The 18,465-nt window shown below is 40.9% G+C and overlaps 1 protein-coding gene across 2 annotated transcripts in view; it reads left to right on the top strand.

Annotated features, from left to right (window-relative positions):
- The first annotated feature begins 2,972 nt into the window (after nt 1-2,972).
- Nucleotides 2,973-18,465, top strand: part of ZC3H6 (zinc finger CCCH-type containing 6) — a 94,774-nt gene continuing 79,281 nt past the window's right edge. The window contains exon 1 of one of the 2 annotated variants that reach the window (XM_071208696.1): nt 2,973-3,377. In XM_071208696.1, coding sequence (XP_071064797.1) covers nt 3,346-3,377 — 32 coding nt within the window. In that variant the 5' untranslated portion in view covers nt 2,973-3,345. The remainder of the gene's footprint in view (nt 3,378-18,465) is intronic. The other variant, XM_071208697.1, reaches the window with a different exon arrangement.

Below are 18,465 nucleotides of genomic sequence, written 5' to 3'. Positions count from 1 at the left end.
CCATTCTCCTTTTGATGAATATTTGAGTTGTTTCCAGTTTGGGGCTCTTTGGAATAAAACTGCTACAAACACTTTTATGCAAAATTTTTTTTGTGGGCACATGTATTAATATCTCTTAGTTAACAAATTTTTTAAAAATCTGAACATTCATTCTAAAGCAATTGGCTTTTATAGGTTTATCCTATATACTTTCCTGGTGTTAAAAGGTCCTTTCCTTTATGCAATAACTATAATAGATGGTAAGATTTTAAAAAGGCCCTTATTTGAGACACACACAAAAATGTTAGCTTCTATATATCAGTTACAATTTTTGTGTACATTGAGGGAGGATGTGAAGAGTTGCTATTTCACCATTAGGTAAAATCTATTGGGTTAAAAACTTAGGATCTTGGGGATGGGGGGATGGGGAGTGGGTATATGGGAACCTCATGTTTTTTTAATGTAACGTTCTATGTGATCTATTAACTTTAATAAAAAATGTGTTAATAAAAATTATGGGACATAAAAACAAACAAACAAAAACAACTAATGATCTGCCCCATGGGATCTAAGCCCTCTCTCAATTAGAGGCAGAGTGGACATAACCATCCCAAAATTCTCAAGATTGGGGAATGAACAATGGACTAAAGTAGACTATTATTCTACTATAGACTTGTTATTCTAGCAATGGAAGAACTTAAAAAAATTTTTTTTAAATAATTTATTTTTCCCTAACCCCTCGTTGTTTGCACTTGCTGTGTGCTGTGTCTCTAAGAGGCACTGGGAACTGAGGAGCTCAGTCGGTTGAGCTACATCTGCTTCCCTGGAAGAACTTTTATCATTGATGTGGAGGCAGAGGCCACAGGAGGTTGAGGGGAGGGAGAGGGAAAAATTAGATGCACTGTGGGAGCAATTTCAGGACATTGGAATTGTTCTGCATGATGTTGCAATGACAGATACAGGCCATTATATATTTTGTCATAACTTACAAAATTGGGCATGAGAGAGTGTAAACTACAATGTAAATTATAATCCATGCTTAGTAGCAATGCTTCAATATGTGTTCATAAATTGTGACAAATGTACCACACTAATGAAGGATGTTGTTAATGTGAGAAAGTATGGGAGGGGGAGGGAGGGGAGCATATGGGAACCTCCTGTATTTTTAATGTAACATTTATGTAATTTAAAGTTTCTTAAAACAAAACAAAAACAAAAAACAAACTAATGTTCTAGTTTAATCTCTATATGATCGTAGCAGTTTGAAAGGGTTCATGAATTCCAAAAATATATATTAGATGTTTATAAACTGGACTTTTCCTCTGGGCATATTAGAGTGTACTGGATTCAGAGTTTTACTTTCACTTGATTAAATAATGATTAAAGCTTTGATTGGGCCATGTCAGTAGGACGCTGAGTCCCCTTGGGGGGTGGGGACTCACAGAGAAACTGCACCGCAGAGAAGGGAGGTGGGAGCCTTGAGCTGGAGCCCCGGGAAGTAAGCACACAGAGGAGCTTGGTCATGAGGAAAGAGAGAAGGCCCTGGGAAGAGAAACAAGCTGTTCACCTAACAGTCTACAGCTGGTCTTGTGGAGATAACAGAGTAGGTGAGCCCGGAGGAAGAGAGGAACCCAGGAAGCCTGGACCCTCTCAGACGGTGGCAGCCATCTTGCTCCAATACGTGGAAATAAACTTTGATGAGGGAAGTAACTTGCGCTTTATGGCTTGGTAACTGTGCGTTTCTACCCCAAGTAAATGCCCTTTATGAAAACCAACCCATGTCTGGTAGTTTGCACCAGCACCCCTTTGGCTGACTAACACAACGATACACACGTTTCTTCCAAACTGAGGCAACGACAAGGGGGAGGAATGTCGGGCTTTGCACTGTTTTAGTTTCCTGGGTTGCTCAAGCAAATTCCATGCTATGGGTTGGTTTAGACAACGGGAATTTATTAGCTCATGGTTTTGAGGGTAAGAGAAAGTCCAAACCGAGGTATCACCAAAGTGATTTCTTCTCAAAGACTGGTATCCTGGGGCTAATTCCAGTGATCCTAGCATGCCACGCAGCAGTGTTAACAAAACAGTTACCACGGCAAAGAGATTTAAAATGGGAGTCCTGAAGTCATTCTGGATGCTACTCTAATGCAAATCTTGGCCAGATACCACAAACTTCCAAAATATGGATAGCCACAAACAACATCTTCCTGAAAACCCTAAAGGCATAACCCACATTAACATTTTTGAATTTAATTTACTCGTTGCAGTTGCCTCTGAACGCACAATAATAATGCATTAGCAAAATGCATGCATCCCATTAAGCAAAGGCAAAGCGAGATATTTGGGAGGATTAACTAGTAAACCAATCATTTTAACAAAGAGCAAAGACCTTTTCTTTTGCTCTAAGTAACATTAAATAGGCAGAAAAATTGACTTGTCATTAACATTTTTTTCTACAGTCCACAATAAGTGTAACATTTAGTGCCTGGCTATATTTATTTATAAAATAGCCTTATGCATTTTATATGAAGTTAGTTTTTGCAAAATAGTTTGTTTACGTTATTTACTTTTACAGCTGCTTTTAATGTTTATCGTCAATTAATAAGTAGGCAAATACAGTATTAAATATCAGAAAGGGTCGCACGTCATGGTACAATTTTCCTTAAAAGGCGACCCTGAGCACTAATCGCCAGTCTCAGCGCACTACCCAAGACCGCAGAAGCAGGTTCTTTTGTTGTTTCTACAGGCGACGCCACAGGGGTCTACCCCCAGCCCGCCCCCGCCGCCGAAGGTTCAGGCGGCCCTGGTTTCCGGGAGCCTCCGGGATGACTGACGGGCGGGCTCCGCCAATAGCCACGCGCGCGGCCCGCGACGGCGCAGCGGCCGCGGCGCCGCCATCTTGCCGCGCCCCGAGCGCGGCGCCGCCATGTTGGCGCGGAGAAGGCGCCGCCATCTTGTCGCGCCCCGAGCGCGGCGCCGCCATCTTGTCGCGCCCCGAGCGCGGCGCCGCCATCTTGTCGCGCCCCGAGCGCGGCGCCGCCATGTTGGCGCGGAGAAGGCGCCGCGCCGGCCTCTGCCCCGGCCCCCGCGTCGCTGCGCCGCCCGCCCGCTCCCACGCCTCAGCCTCCCGCGCGGACAGACTCGAGCGTTGCGCCGGTGGCGCGGGCCGCGGCCCAGTGTGTGCAGTGAGAGCCCCGTCTCTCTGCGTGGTTGTTAATAGACTGGAAAGTCTGTGTCTTGTCGCTCACTAGTAACCGTGAGTCTTTACCACCTCGTCGCCTCGCGGCGGCGGCCGGGAGCAGGTGCCCGCGGGCGGCGCAGCGGCCTCCTCGCGGCCCGCCCGCGGCCCCGCCCCGTTCTTGACCAAACATGACAGACTCTGAACACGCAGGGCACGACAGGTCGGGAACCCTTCTTGTCTGTCTTTCTGTCGGAAGAGAGGAGGGTCTGGGCGGGCGGGCGGGCCCGGGCGCCCCTGCATGCCTCGGACTGGCCCGCGGGCCCCCGGCCCCCCACGCGGCCCGCGCCCCGGGGGCCTGGGTCGCCCCGCGCGAGCCCCCGCCCCCGCCGCGGCCCGCGCCCCGCCCCCCGCGAGGCCCCGCCCCGCGAGCCCCCACCCCGCCAGCCCCCCGGCGCCCTCCCCCGGGAGACCCGCAGGGCCCCGACCCCACCTGCCCCGCCCCGGCCCGCCGGCCCCCGGCCCCCGCCCCCGCCCCGGCGAGCCCCCGGCCCCCGCCGGCCCCCGCCCCCGCCCCGCCAGCCCCCGGCCCCCGCCGGCCCCCGCCCCCGCCCCGGCGAGCCCCCGGCCCCCGCCCCCTGCCCCGCGCCCCGGCCCGCCGGCCCCCGGCCCCCGCCCCCGCCCCGGCGAGCCCCCGGCCCCCGCCGGCCCCCGCCCCCGCCCCGCCAGCCCCCGGCCCCCGCCGGCCCCCGCCCCCGCCCCGGCGAGCCCCCGGCCCCCGCCCCCTGCCCCGCGCCCCGGCCCGCCGGCCCCCGCCCCCGCCCCCGCCCCGGCGAGCCCCCGCCCCCGCCAGCCCCCGGCCCCGCCAGCCCCCGGCCCCCGCCCCGGCCGGCCCGCGCCCCGGGGTCCCGGGGACGGTCGCCCGCCCGGCCCGCGCCGCGCTCAGGTCCGCTCGCCCAGCACGTTACTACCTGGCGTTCTGGTGTTTGGGGCCCTCGTACACTACTAAAAATAAACTTGTTTGGCTTTAGGAAATTTCGAAGCAACCCCAAAATGAAATGGCAAGTTTCAAGTTTAAAATTTTAACACAAAATACTTAATGCTTTGCAAGCCTTTGTGTAGCACAATTTTCTCCTAAAGTTAAAAACACAGTGGATTATTTATTCTACCCCGATTTTGCACATTTAACTGGGATTCTGAGATTTATTTTTTGCGATGCCATAGGAGGTACGATCTTGGTTCCATTTAATGGTTTGGGGGTATTTACATATTTTAAACAGCGCAAATAGCGCACTGAAGTTTGGGTTATATTTGTAATTTACATTCATACCTAGTTTAATCGTTTTTTTAAAAGGGCTTTCATTGATTAAAATTTCTGGAACAAAATCAATTGCATCTGATTCTCATTTAGAATATTAATTTCAAACTCTAGAACCTTGCAGTTACACTTTTGTAACTAGAGGTAATCAAAAGCAACATAGTTTAGACTGTATAGATTGCTGAAGTAGTTCACCTACAGAGTAATGTGATCTACTTTTAGTGCTTTTAGTAAAGCATTCCAAACAATTTTATTTTTCCCAGAAGAAGAAATCACAGAGATCATTGAAATTCGAAATATTTGAATATCTGGCAATCCTGAAAAGGATAAACATTAAATTTTCACAAGTCAGTTTTGTGACAATTAAAGTAGATCCCTAAAAGACAAGTCAGTTAAATGGGTAGTAATTTTTAGAAAGCACAATGCACTCTTAAAATGAAAATTATGGATACATAAACTTGAACTTGACACATTTTTCTTGATTTTTTTTTTTTTTTTACATTATCTTGTTATTAAAATGGCGATATTTCTGTAATGGGTTAATTAATACCTCAAGAAGTTTCCCCTGCTGAATATCTGTGATTAAACCAAAGATAAAATTTTGCTAATATTACCTAAAATTCATTCCTCATGTGCAAGAAATATCTGTTCTCACCTGTTGGCTCACAGAGCAGCAGTAATTCTACACGAAGAATATGAAGAAAGCATGCCACCGAATTAGGAATCAAAATAATTTTGCAGTAAAGAACTTTGATGAGCCCCTTTAAAAACTGAAAAATTAAAATACTGATTTAGAAGTTAAAAAATAAAAATTATTTTTTAAAAATTGTAAGGTATATTAACAGCTTAATACTCGTAACTGCAGATTAGTAGTGATATTTAGTCTATTTTTGTTTTATATTAGGACTAAGAAAATAATACTTTTGAGTGATTTCTGGAACAGGTTAGCTCAATTTTCACTTATCCAATAGTTAAGTGGCAGTAATAGTGAGTCAAAAAGAGGTGGTTTATCTTTTTCATAGTTTATTGTCAACTTACCTGAAAAACAACTGTCAAAAAGCAAAGTGAACTAGGAGTTAAGAGAATTGGTTCTAGTTCCAGCTTTCCTACTACTTTGCTTTTTGAATTGGAGCAAGACTCATTTCTTTTTTTTCCCCAGTTTTTTTCCTTTTTAAAAATTTGAAGTATTTCATTCATATGTAAATGTATATAATAAGTATATAGTGAAAGTTGTGAACTTAAAAAACAGTCATACCAACACCTTGCATTGTTGCAAAACATTTGTTACAAACTATGAAAGTATTGGCAAAATATTAATAAGGACGTTTAGATGAGGTTACCCTAATTTCCTAATGAGGGTTCAACAAAAGTTTTTCAAGTTCTAGAAGATAAGTGATTCTCAGTCTTCGAGAAGCTTTAAAAAAAGCCATTTCCATTGGTTTGGCTACTGGGTAGGCTTTAAGAGTTTCTAACTCCTTAGGTGATTGTAATACATGGTAAATTAAGGGTCATTATATTAGACCAGTGTTTCCAAATCTTAACTAATCATCAGAATCAGATTGACTTTGAGGCATAAAGACTTTTGTCCTTCCCAGAACTGAATTAGAATCTCTAGTGGAGGGGTCTGATAACCTGTATTTTTAATAGGCTCCCCAGCTGATTCTTAAGAAAGTTGGGGGAAAATGGACTAATGCATGAAATCCCCAAATGTTTTGTGCCTCTATATTATAGTTGTTTTATACTGTAATACATATTTCTGTGAATTAGGCAGAGAGGAGTATTTGGAACTAGGTGTTTCCTGAGATTTTTGAAAATTACATAATATATACATGATGGGTATAGAAAAAAATGAATCTGTGATTTAGATTTACAATCTGCTTCCGTATTATTCAAATTAAAATATTACTATTATAATTTACATGTGAATGGTATCCTCAATGGAAATGTAATTCACAGACAAGTAATTTTTTCTTAAGAAAAACTTATTTTCTTGTACGTTTTATATGATGAACATTTTGCACTAGATTTGATTGCCAAATGAATTAGCTTAAAAAATACCCATGAATGTACTTTCATTATTTTTATGTGTGGCGCTAAAATGTTGTTAATATAAAAATACCTATTAATAATTATGTGGCCATGTAGAATGCTAGTAGAGGATTTCTATATAGGCCTAGAGCCTAGTTTCTAAAAGTCCTTAGAAATAAATAATGGAGATAGAGAGGAAGAAGGTGGGAAGTGAAAAGGAGATGTATTCCTAGTCTCTTCAATTCTGTTCACAATCAGGCACAGTGCCAGCCATCTAATGTTATTCTTCAGCTGGATGTTGACCCAATTAAAATAATTCACAAACAACTCTTAAAGCAGGGGTTTTTAACAAGGGGTGTGTGAGCTGGAATTGAAATTCAAAAAAACATTATTCTTGTGTGGACGTGTTGCTGTGGGTGTGATATATTTATTAAATAATACACAGTATAGTATGGGTTTAGTAAGGGATCTGTGGTTTTCACCTGACTGGCGAAGGGGCCTGTGGAACAAAAAAGGTTAAGAACCCCTGTCTTAAAGGCTAAATACTATGAGCTTTTGATAACTTTATAGTAGAGTGGGAAAAATAAATATATACCCAAGTAACTATTATATATTTTTTTGAGATATGCTAAAGACAAAAAGTTTTATAGGGTCCACACTGGGCAAAAAGATCATTTTCACATGTACAGTAGTAAAGCCTGTGATTCCCAAAGAGTCTTTAATTGGTAGGAGTTATGGATAATATGTTCCTTTGGGAGGAAGGTATTTGCCAATTTTAAATAACTTTTCCAGTCTTTCTCTCCTCCCTACTTTCTTTCCTCCTATAAAGCAAGGACATGAAAAATCCAACTCATTAGAATTGTAATAGTTTATGACCCCTCCACCCCCTATATTAATTGAAACCTTGCCAAGAGACTGCACTAGAGAATCCGAAGGGATGAGAATGGGAAATTATACTTTCCATTTGTGACGGGACTTTCATTTGATTCTCACATAAATTCCAAGAGGTAGGTAGTCAAGATAGTCTTACAAGGTTCAGTGATTTGTCCTAGATCCCACAGATAGAGCCTGGATAAGAACCCTGGTATGCAAACTCCTACACACAGTATTTTCATTCTTCATTAAGTTGGCACAGGGACGTAAAGGAATAAGTGCTAGCCTTCAGTTCTTGAGTGGTTTGCATTTGTAACATTTGAGAGAGCCCTGCATTCTGATTGAGACCTAGGTTGTGCTCTGGTCTTTCCTCTATATTTACTTAATGTTTTTCTCTTTTTCGTGGCTATTTTTTCTCATTTGTAAAATAAGGCAGTTAACTAGATTATCTAAAATCTCCTTTCCCATTTTTAAAGTCAGTCATTTTAATTTTAAAAAATTGCAGATGTCTTTTTCACATCAGAGTATGCTCCATACAATATCTGGTTTGTAAATTAGTGGAGTAAATGCCTTCCCTCACTAGGCTATTACTTTATTTCTGAATTCACTGATTTAGTTGAGATTTGAAACTACCAGAGTGAGGTTTTCTTTAGCAAATGTTAAAAAACTCAAGTCATACATCTTGATGTTGAAAGACACTGACTCTTAGGAAGACATGTCCTTTTCATAACACCCTCATAAACAAATTCTTTCATTAGTTATAAAGTTTCATTCATTAAATTTTCAATCAGTAGACTTTTATTTTTTACTTTCATAGTGTTAAGAATCAGGGAAACAAGTGCGAATGCAAATCACTGAACTTGAACTCCAGAATCTTATAATCTAGTAGAAGAAGCAAATTGGTAACTGTAGAGGTATAGTGCAAGTACTCTAATGGTGGTATGAACTGAGTGCGGTGGGGCATAGGTGGGGACTTCAGGAAGGTGTCACAGAATAGCCCAGACCAGAAGGTGAATAAAAATTTGGCCAAGCGGAGAGAGAAGTATATGAAAAATAGGGAGAAATGAAATGAAATGGTAGGCTCAGGACTGATAAGTGTTCGTATGTGGAAAGTGTACAACGTATTTTGGGGAATGAGGAATAAGACTTAAATGAATTTGGGGCCAGACCTTCAAAGATGTAGGGAGCCCATCAAAGTTTTTCAAGCAGGAGAATGATCAGATGCATTTTTTTTCCTGATATACCTGGAGCCTAGGAGGAAGTGGGCTACAGAAGGAGAGATCAGTAGAAGGAAGACAAGTTAGGAGGCTTTTCAATTATTTTCATTAAATATGAAGTACTTTAATAAGCGTTGTTCTAGGCACAGGGAAGACAACAGTAAAGACAAAAAAAGAAATCCTTGTTCTACTGTAGCTCATATTTTCTTGAGAGAGATAGACAATAGATAAGCAAACATGAAAAAATGGAGAGAAGATGTGAGTCAAGTGGTTGAGCTCCCCCCTCCCACATGGGAGGTCCTGGGGTCAATCCCCAGCCCCTGGTACCTAAAAAAAAAAGATGGTGATAAAGCAGAAGGGAAGATGGAGAGTCCTGCGGGTGTGGTGAGGGTATTTCTATTTTAAATAGGATGTTTAAGGAAAGTACTTACTGAAAAAATAACACTTGAGCAAACCCCTGAAATAAGAGGGCAATTGGAAAGGGCATTCCAGAAAGATGGAACAAGAGGTAGAAATAGCTCAAGAGCTAGAAATGAGCCTGATGTGATTTTGGAAAAACAAGTGAGCAAAGTGGCTAGAGAAAAGAGTGAGTGAGAGGGAGGGTAGTAAGAGATGAAGTTAGAGATAACCAGGGTGCTGTGAAAGCCACTGTGACCTTGGATTTCATTGAGTGATGTGGGAGCAACTGGAGGGTTTGAAGGGCAGGATCACGCTGGCTTTTGCTATAGGGTGGTGAAAAGGAAGCTGCTGCTGCTCTAAGTGAGAAGTGATGATGGATTAGGCCAGGGGGATGAAAAATACTGGATATCATTTGGAAGTAGAACCAATAGGATTTGTAATGGTCAGAGCTACTGTGAATAACTATAAATAGAATCATTAGGACCTGATCAAAAACACTGGCAATGAGGAAGCAGACAAAAATTAATGAGCTGTTTCTGAGAGTTGCTAGAACTGGGGATAAAGATATTAGTTGAAATGAATGAGAGATCACCTAGCTGTGTTTAGTAGACCTTGAAGAGGACAGAAGTTAGCTGGAAGCCCAGGGAGGAGAAAATTTCATGGAAGGAATGATCACAGAGCAGATAAAGGAAAGTAAGGGTTGAAAATAGGCCACAGGCTGTACTAAATTAGGACGTTTTATGAATGAAAGGAGGGGTGCTGCAGGATTTGCACACTGGTAACTTTCGGGGCTAAATTTTGTGCACATACTTGTTAGCCCAATAGGATGCTTTGAAGTATTTGTGTTTGAGTGCTTTTAGGCTTGACTTGTGTCCTTCACTTTGCACAGTCCTGGTACTTTTCTTTGCAAGCTCACCACCTGAGGTCTGCTTCCTTCATTTAGGTGGCCTGCCTAACCACTCAAGGCATCTTGAGTTTGTGACCCCTTGTTCTGTGGTGAAATCAGGTTTCACCTGGACAGCGTGGCTGTTTTGCTGCTCTAGAACCCTACAGGGAGTGGTTGACCTTGAATTCACCCTTTCAAGCCTTTGGTTCGGACTATTGGAATAGTGTTTTGTGCATCATGCCCCCTGAAGTTGTGCAGCTTAAACTGATCAGTCTCAGTAAAGCTCAGTTCTTGCTTAAAAATAATAACATGGCTAAGAATTATTTGGCATTTAAAATATGACAAGGACTGTGTTAAGTGCTTTACATGAATTATTTAATCTTTACAACAACCTTAGGAAGTAAGTACTGTTATTAGTTCCCCTTTCTACAAATGAGAAGATGTACACTAAGAGATGGGTAAATCTCCCAAGGTCATAGAATAAATCAGTAATCTGACTCCAGAGCTCACATTTTTATTCAGGACTATACATCCCCATCATAAGAAAATATATACGCAACAGAATGACAACTTAAAATGACTAGATCTTTGCATCTGGGAGTGTATTGTTTCCATGTAGAATGTTATATGGAAAACCAAATTATCAAAAGTTGCTTAAGGAACCAGAGTTTGGGATGAGAACAACGGAGTTGATTATTAAAATGAATGAAGTTCAAAGGACATCAGGCTATAAAAAGCAATATTCTCATCTCCATAATGTACTTGTCAAGTGGATATTTGCTTATATCTTCCTCACAAAATATTCCCTCTCCTGGGCAGTGCTTATATGGGTACTACCCATATTTGTCTCTCTACCTGTCTTTTTTTCATTACTTCCATTGCTGACCAAATATATCTGATAGATACATCTTTTTGTTGCATGTTACTGTCTTGAATTTAGTTACAGTCATCTTTTACTTGCTCCCTTGTGCCTGGTTTTTATTCTCTGTCCTGGTTCACCTTGTTTTGGTTTTATGGTTGAATTTTCTGAGGGCATTCTTGTATCTTTTTTTGTCTTCTTTTTTTAAATTGTATTTTTCTGAAGGTACATGGATCACAAAAAAATTATAATATTTAAGTGGTTCCCACATACCCCCTCCCACCCCACCCCCATGCCTCCCACATCAACAGCCTCCTTCATCATTGTGGCACATTTTTATTGCATTTGGTGAATACATCTTGGAGCACTGCTGCACTGCATGGATTATAGTTCACATTGTAATTTACACTTTCCCAGTACATTCAGTGGGTTATGGCAGGATATGTAATGACCAGCATCTATCCCAGCAATATCATTTAGGACAACTCCAAGTCCCGAAAATGCCCCCACATTACATCTTATATCTTTTTTGAGGTGAATGAGTTCTGTGGTGTTACTTGACTGCAAAGCCATGTATCAACTCAAATGATAGTCATTTCACCACTTTAGCAAGAACAGTTTCAGCAGATGACTATTACTCTTGGCAAAGAGCAAACTTTGTCTATTGTAAAATGATGTTACATATATTTTTTGCTTTACTTTGTTTTTTTCCAAAAACTATTTTGAAATACTTTCAAATTTACAGAACACAGAAAATATATGCATATATAAAGCTTATAGTCTATATTCCGAATTTTCATATGTCCCAAAAATATCTTTTTGAGCCTTTACTCTTATTAGATACCATCAAGCATCATGTATTGCATTTGATTAACATAGTCTCTTTAACTGCTCTTTTTTTTTTTTAATTGTGGGCTCATATATAAAACATAAACTTTGCCACTTCATCTATTCCCAAGCATGGCATTCAGTGGGATTAATTACATTCACAATGTTGTGATACCCTTCCTACCTTCCATTATTAAAACTTTTTCTTCTCCCTAACTAGCAACCATACACCTATTATGTATTAAATTCCCACCTCCCTTGCCCTCTGCCCCTGCCTACCTGTGTATTACTTTGTGTCTCTGTGAGCTTCATATACTCTGGTATTTTCTTTGTAGTTACTCTGGGGCTTAAATGTACATCCTAAATCAATAACAGTCTTGTTTGCTTTGATACCAACCAAACTTTGGTAGTAATTACAAACTATGTTCCTATACCCCATCTGCACCCCCCCCCCCCACACCTTTATGTGGGTCTTGTCACAAATTTCATGTTAATGTATTGTGTTCAAAGCCATCGATTTATCATTATACTTTATGCATTTGACTTTTAGATCCTGTAGGAAGTAAAAGGTAGGGTTACAAACCAAAAATATAGTATTACTGTCATTTATACTTACCCATGTCTTTCCCTTACTGGAGATTTTTATTTCTTCATGTGTTTCAATCTATTGTTTATTGTCCTTTACTTTCAGCATGCAGAAATCTTTTTAGCATTTCTTGTCAGACTAGTCTAGTGGTGACGAAGTCCCTCAGATTCTGTTTATCTGGATATATTTTAATCCATGCTGTGTTTTTGAAAGACAGTTTTGCTGGATATAGAAATCTTTGTTGGCAAATTTTTGCTTTCAACATTTTAAGTTTTAAATATATCATCCCACTGCCTTCTTGCCTCCATGGTTTCTGATGATAAATTGGTACTTAATCATATTGAAACTCCCCTGTATGTGACTAATTGTTTCTCTCTTGGCAGCTTTCAGACTTCTCTTTATCTTTCATATTTGACAATTTGATTATAATGTGTGACAGTATGGATCTATTTGGGTTTATACTGTTTGGAGTTCATTGAGAGTCTTAGATGTGTATATTCATGTCTTTTGTAAATTTAGGAAATTTCAGTCATTATTTCTCTAAATATCCTCTCTGCCTGTGTCTGTCTTTCTTCTCCTTTTGGGTTTCCCACAATGTGTATATTGGTAGGCTTGGTGGTGTCCCGCTATGCTGAAAGTAGAAGGGATAACTAAGAGGAAAATTAGCTTATTACATGTCAGAAGGGATTCTAGGTGTTAAGTTCTGATTGGATCATTTCATGTTTAGAAACTCTTCTAATTTTATTCAGCTTTTGTCACAAAAGCACAGGTATTGCTTTACAAAGAGGCTTGAGCTGGGTTGTGAAGAAGTCCATCAGGCCCAGAGTCATACTGTTAGGACTTATGCATGCACATGCTGGGAGCTTAGCAGCTGTATTTTAACAGTTCCCTCTTTCGGTTCTCTCTTAGTCCTGTAGATACAGAACAGCAGATTGTGTGTTCACTGTTGTATGGGTTATCTTTGTAGGAGTTCTGACTGAAGGCCTTAGTATTTAGTCTGATTAAATATCAGAGTCGCTTTATTTTCCTCGTGTTGCAAAATAAATTTTTGTACCGTCTGATGAAATCACAGCTGTGCAGTACACATAGGACCCTGGAGACTATGAAACAAATAAAAATCACTGTGACTTATAAGCAGAGACTGGAAGGCACTCTGGAGACATGACCAGAGAGTCCCTCCCTTTGACTAGGAGAACAGATCTTAGAGTCCTCCTGAGCCCACCTTTGATAGCTCAGTGGTCTCTTCTTTCAGTTTGAATGCAAGTTGGTGAACCTTCGCCTATGATATTATTCAGTGAGCAGTAGGACATGTTATTAATAATATTTTTTTCTTGACTTGCCAACAAGAAGTTGAGGATGATGCTGTTATGCTAACTGCTTCTATCAATGACTTTAGATTTATTTTTTGTTTTTCTAGGGCTTTGCAGTGTGAATTTTATTCTCCACCAATGTAGGAACAGATTTTTAAATAACTTTTTCAAGTTATATGACCCTCACAGTTGAAAGTTGAAAGTACAGACCTAATGATCCTAGCCTAAAGGGAATATCAGAGTTTTCTCCAGGGAGTGTCCCTTCAGATAATTTTAGAGAAGGATGTTTCCCTGAAGGAATTTGGGGATGAAATATCTAAAACTGTCTAATTATTACATTGTTACAAACACTTATTACCTCCATAGTCAAATTAGGTTTTGATAAGGCAAACATGATTAAGCGTGTTGTTGATTCAGAAATTAAAGATCAAGATGGCCACATATAGTTTCAGAAATAAAAGAGGAATTACTTGTAATAAAAGTGAGTAAAAAAGGAGTCTCAGTTAACTCGGGATAGACACATTACATAGAGTTAAACCCAATTTATAAAGGTTTAATGGGGCTATAGAGAATGTTAGGCTAATTAAAATTAATAAAATTGCTCATATATTTGTACCAAGTTCCATTCCTGAAGGAATTTATATTGGATCAAATATTGATAAATTCTAGGATTGGCTTAAGGGATAAAAGAAACCAAGCAAAAATTGATATGGTTGTAGATAAACTGAGTTTCTGCAAACTGAATATATTCTAGGAGGTATAAAAATATATAAAGGATAATGATAAAAGTATTTTGAGGGATATAGGCATCTGTCAGATTTTACAATTAGTAATTTGTAAAGAGAAACTATTATGAAATAAGATAAGCCATCTAGGATGTCAGTGTCCAAGTCCCATTTGTTGGGATGAATATAAAAATCACAAAACTCATGTCCGATAGATCGGGATAGAAGGTAGGGAGTTAAATCAAGGCTTAGTTGGACCCTCTATAAGCTTATATGGTTTGAGGAGAAAGACCAGAGGAGGCACAGGCAAGGCCTGCACCTATGCAGGTTATCTCTCAAGCATGCTGGTAGGTACAGCCAGTAAGAGTCAACAAATTTACTGTTACCTAGACAAGAAATAGAAATGAGCATGGTGTCAGCTCACCATGCACCTTGTCCCACACAGTACTGAAGCCAAAGGGGCTGGTTGATAGGCAGCCTCTGTTGTGGGGAGCATCTTGCCGAGGAGTAGGTTCCATTCTTAGCTAAGCAATGTTTTAGCCTGCAAGTGTACCCTAAGGAGGGGATAAGATGGAAAATCTCTTACCTCTTTGGAACCAGGGGAGGTGATGAGAAAGTGCCTCATGGCAGCTGCCTGCAAAATAGGAAGGTGAGTGAGAAATAGCCTTGGAGCAGCTCTTCATTCATAAAACTGCTTATCTGTCCATATTCTGGAGAATAGTAGGGCATCTGCCACGTCTTTGGTCAGCCTGTGGTTGAGGCTTGTTTTCTTGTCTTCTGTGGAGACATGCAAGGTTTCTGGGGCAAGGGTGTGGGGCAGTTCCTCTACATTATCATCCATGATAAGAGAGAAATGACTGGGTGAATCAGAATAAAATCATGATAAGTCAAGTGTTAGAGGCGGCCAACTTGGCCCAGTGGTTAGGACGTCCGTCTACCACATGGGGGTCAGTGGTCGGGCTTCCTTGATCCGTGTGGAGCTGGCCCATGCGCAGTGCTGATGTGTGCAAGGAGTGCCCTGCCACGCAGGGGTGTCCCCCGCGTAGGGGAGCCCCACAGCAGGGAGTGCACCCCGTAAGGATAGCCGACCAGCGTGAAAGAAATTGCAGCCTGCCCAGGAATGGCTCTGCCCACAAGGAGAGCTGACACAACAAGATGATGCAACCAAAAGAAACACAGATTCCCGTGCTGCTGACAACAACAGAAGCGGACAAAGAATACGCAGCAAATAGACACACAGAACAGACAACCGGGGTGGGGGTGGAAGGGAAGAGAAATAAATCTTTAAAAAAAAAAGTGTTAGAAGCATTAGTGTAAACCATCTAGGATGGCAGTTCTTTACCAGGGGTACTTGGACCCCCAAGGGGGGGAGATTTCAGGGGGTCCTTCAGCTTGAATTGAAAAAAATAAAGTTTTTATCTTTCTCTGATCTCTAACTGAAATCTAGCATTTCCTTCACTTATGAATGTATGCAATAAATTACAATAGTATTCATTTTATATCACATTACAGTTGCATATCTCAAAAAAATCACTTATGCTCATCTATACTTTGAAATTACAGTAGTTGTTAGACCCAGTGCTAGTTGAGTGTCATAATACTATCTGCCACTGCATTCTGAGAAGGGGTCCGTGGTTTTCACCTGACTGGCAAAGGGGTCTGTGGCACAGAAAAGGTTAAGAACCCTGATCTAGGATATTTTTGTTATACTGGTTTTGGGAGAAGCAGTCTACTTCTTCTGCAAACCTGTCTGCTTTTGGACTGTGACATAGTTACTTGCTACATTTTGAAAAATATCTTTTTTTTTTTGGTGTATGGTGATGACATCAGCTTGTCCCAAGAAACTTGTACCTATGAATAATGTTTTTGTAATATCATTCGTCTGCAGTACTTGTATAGCCTTTTATTGAGGCTTTTGTGTTTCTTCCAGAAGATTCAGTTTTTGATCTGTAGCTTGTAACAGGAGCCTTTAGGCAAGCATAAAGGAAAAAGCAGAAACTACCTGTCAAGGTAAGACTGAATGATTCAAGTTATCAGAATGGGGGAAAGTAGAATCCTCTATTGAGGTATAAAACATAATCAGTTTATAAGATTTTAATAAGATTTTAGTGAATAATTACCATGGAATAAGAACTTGATATGGACAGTGTGGGCATTGACCAATTTCAGCCTTTATAACAGTGTATTGGTTATTTTCTCTCAATCTAGATATTTAACTCTAGAAATAAAATATTTATTTTATAATTTTAAAAATTAACAGCTTTGAGATACACTTCACCCTTTTAATAACGTATAAACGTTACTAGTTTTTAGTATAGTCATAGAGTTGTGTAAACATCAAAATTATCTAGTTTTAGAATATTTTTTTCACCCAAAAATAAACCCTGTACCCATTGGCAGTCACTCTCCATTCCTTCCTCTAATCTGTGTGGCAACCACTAATCTGCATTCTGTGGATTTGCCTAAGAGATAAAGTCTTTTAAAAATAAATTTATTTATTAATTGGACAATTACTGTACCAGGCTTTAGAACATGAATATTCCTTTTATCCGAAAAGCCATATAATCACTACCCACTCAATGTTTGCACTTTCCGTGTCTGTTCATCTTCCTTGTTTCGTTAGCAGGCACAGGAACTGAACCTGGGACCTCGGATGTGGGAGGGAGGTGCCTAATTGCTTGTGCCACCTCCGCTCCCTGCTTTTGTGTCTCATTATGTTTTTCTTCTTGTGTCTCTTGTTACATCATCTTGTCACGTCAGCTTGCCATGCCTGCCCATGGCACCAGCTTGCTGTCTTCTTTAGGAGGCACTGGGAACCAAACCAGGGACCTCCCATGTGGTAGGCAGGAGCCAAGTCACTTGAGACACATCTACTTCCCACTTATTCTTATGTTAGTAATAAGTCACCCATATATAATTAACCTAGGAACTTCCCTTTTTGATTTATCAAGTTTTAAGAAATATCTTGGGCTTAGTAAACAAAGTAGCTTTGTGAATATTGTTGAGCTAATTAAAAATCTAGAGAATGCCAGGCACTCTAGCTACCTTCATTAGCATTTCTATTGTTGGTTTTTTCCCCAAGACTGCACAGCTAGGTTAGTATCTGATACATACACATATGTGCCCAAAGGTTTTTGTGTTTTTTTTTTTAACCATTTAGAAGCTATTCATAGAAATGTGTATCATTATTCTTTCTTTATTTTCTCTTGCTCTCTCTTCCATTATTTTTATAACCAAACATAAATTCTTACATTTATGCCTATTATTGTATGAATGTTGAAATCATAAATAGAGTAGGTGAGAGCGATCGTATGTCTAATTATGGAAATGCCCAATATTTCACACTTAAAAAAAGAATTTATGTAAAGTAGGACTTAAATTTATATACAGCATTTTCAGCTTTAGTACCTTATGTATTTAGTTAAAATGCTAAATATGATTTTGTGACATCAAGATATAAATTTGTCAATTAGGAGTGGGAAGATAGTGGAGTAGGGAGCTCCAGGACTCAGTCCTTCTGCTAAAATAGGCAGGAACTATCTGAAACAACTATTTTAAAACCCTGGAGTCCAGAAGAACACTGTACAGCATCCAGGGAAGAACAGGAGGAAGAGGCTGATAAGTTACAGTAAACAACAGTAAAGTGCTTTCTCTGGGTAGTGGCACCAGTGCTCATCCTGCACTCTCACTGCTGCTGTGGGGTCCAGCTCATGGCTAGCTCACTGGTGAAAAAAGGGACATAAAAATCCTATGTGTGGCTGATCGCTGATCACAGTTTTTGATTAGTGATTTCAGATCACTGAATTGCTAGCTTGAAGTCCTCAGTCCACCTGGGTTGAGGTGGGGGCAGCCACTGTTTCACAGGGGCAATGCCAGTGGAGACTTAGAGACACTGCACTTCCTCAGGGCTGTGGGGGACAGTTAGCTAAAGGGCTACATTTGCAGGACAGGCCAGGAAAGCTCAGCTTTGGGGAGCCATTGGAGTAGCTCTTAATGTCTTTCCTGATATTCTCCCCAGGACACTTTGAAGCTGGTCTGTACCCCTTTTGTGGGACCCTGGCCCTGTTTTGCTGGGAAAGACTGACTTGGGAAAGTCTTCTCTGGCATGTCCCTCCTCAGAATTTGCCCTCCAGGCACAAGCAGCTTGAGGCAATGAAAGGAGTGTAAGAAACTAGAGGCAGACAGTATAGGAGAAAGGCTTGCCAGCATCAGACACCCAGGAGAGGGAAGTCTGTCTTCTGGAAAACAGAAGGGACAACCAAAATCCTGTAAAAAGGGAACT

This window comes from Dasypus novemcinctus, chromosome 17, assembly GCF_030445035.2.
Source record: "Dasypus novemcinctus isolate mDasNov1 chromosome 17, mDasNov1.1.hap2, whole genome shotgun sequence".
Taxonomy (NCBI): domain Eukaryota; kingdom Metazoa; phylum Chordata; class Mammalia; order Cingulata; family Dasypodidae; genus Dasypus; species Dasypus novemcinctus.
Note: the sequence above shows the minus strand (reverse complement) of the source record. Positions and strands in the feature narration are given on the sequence as shown.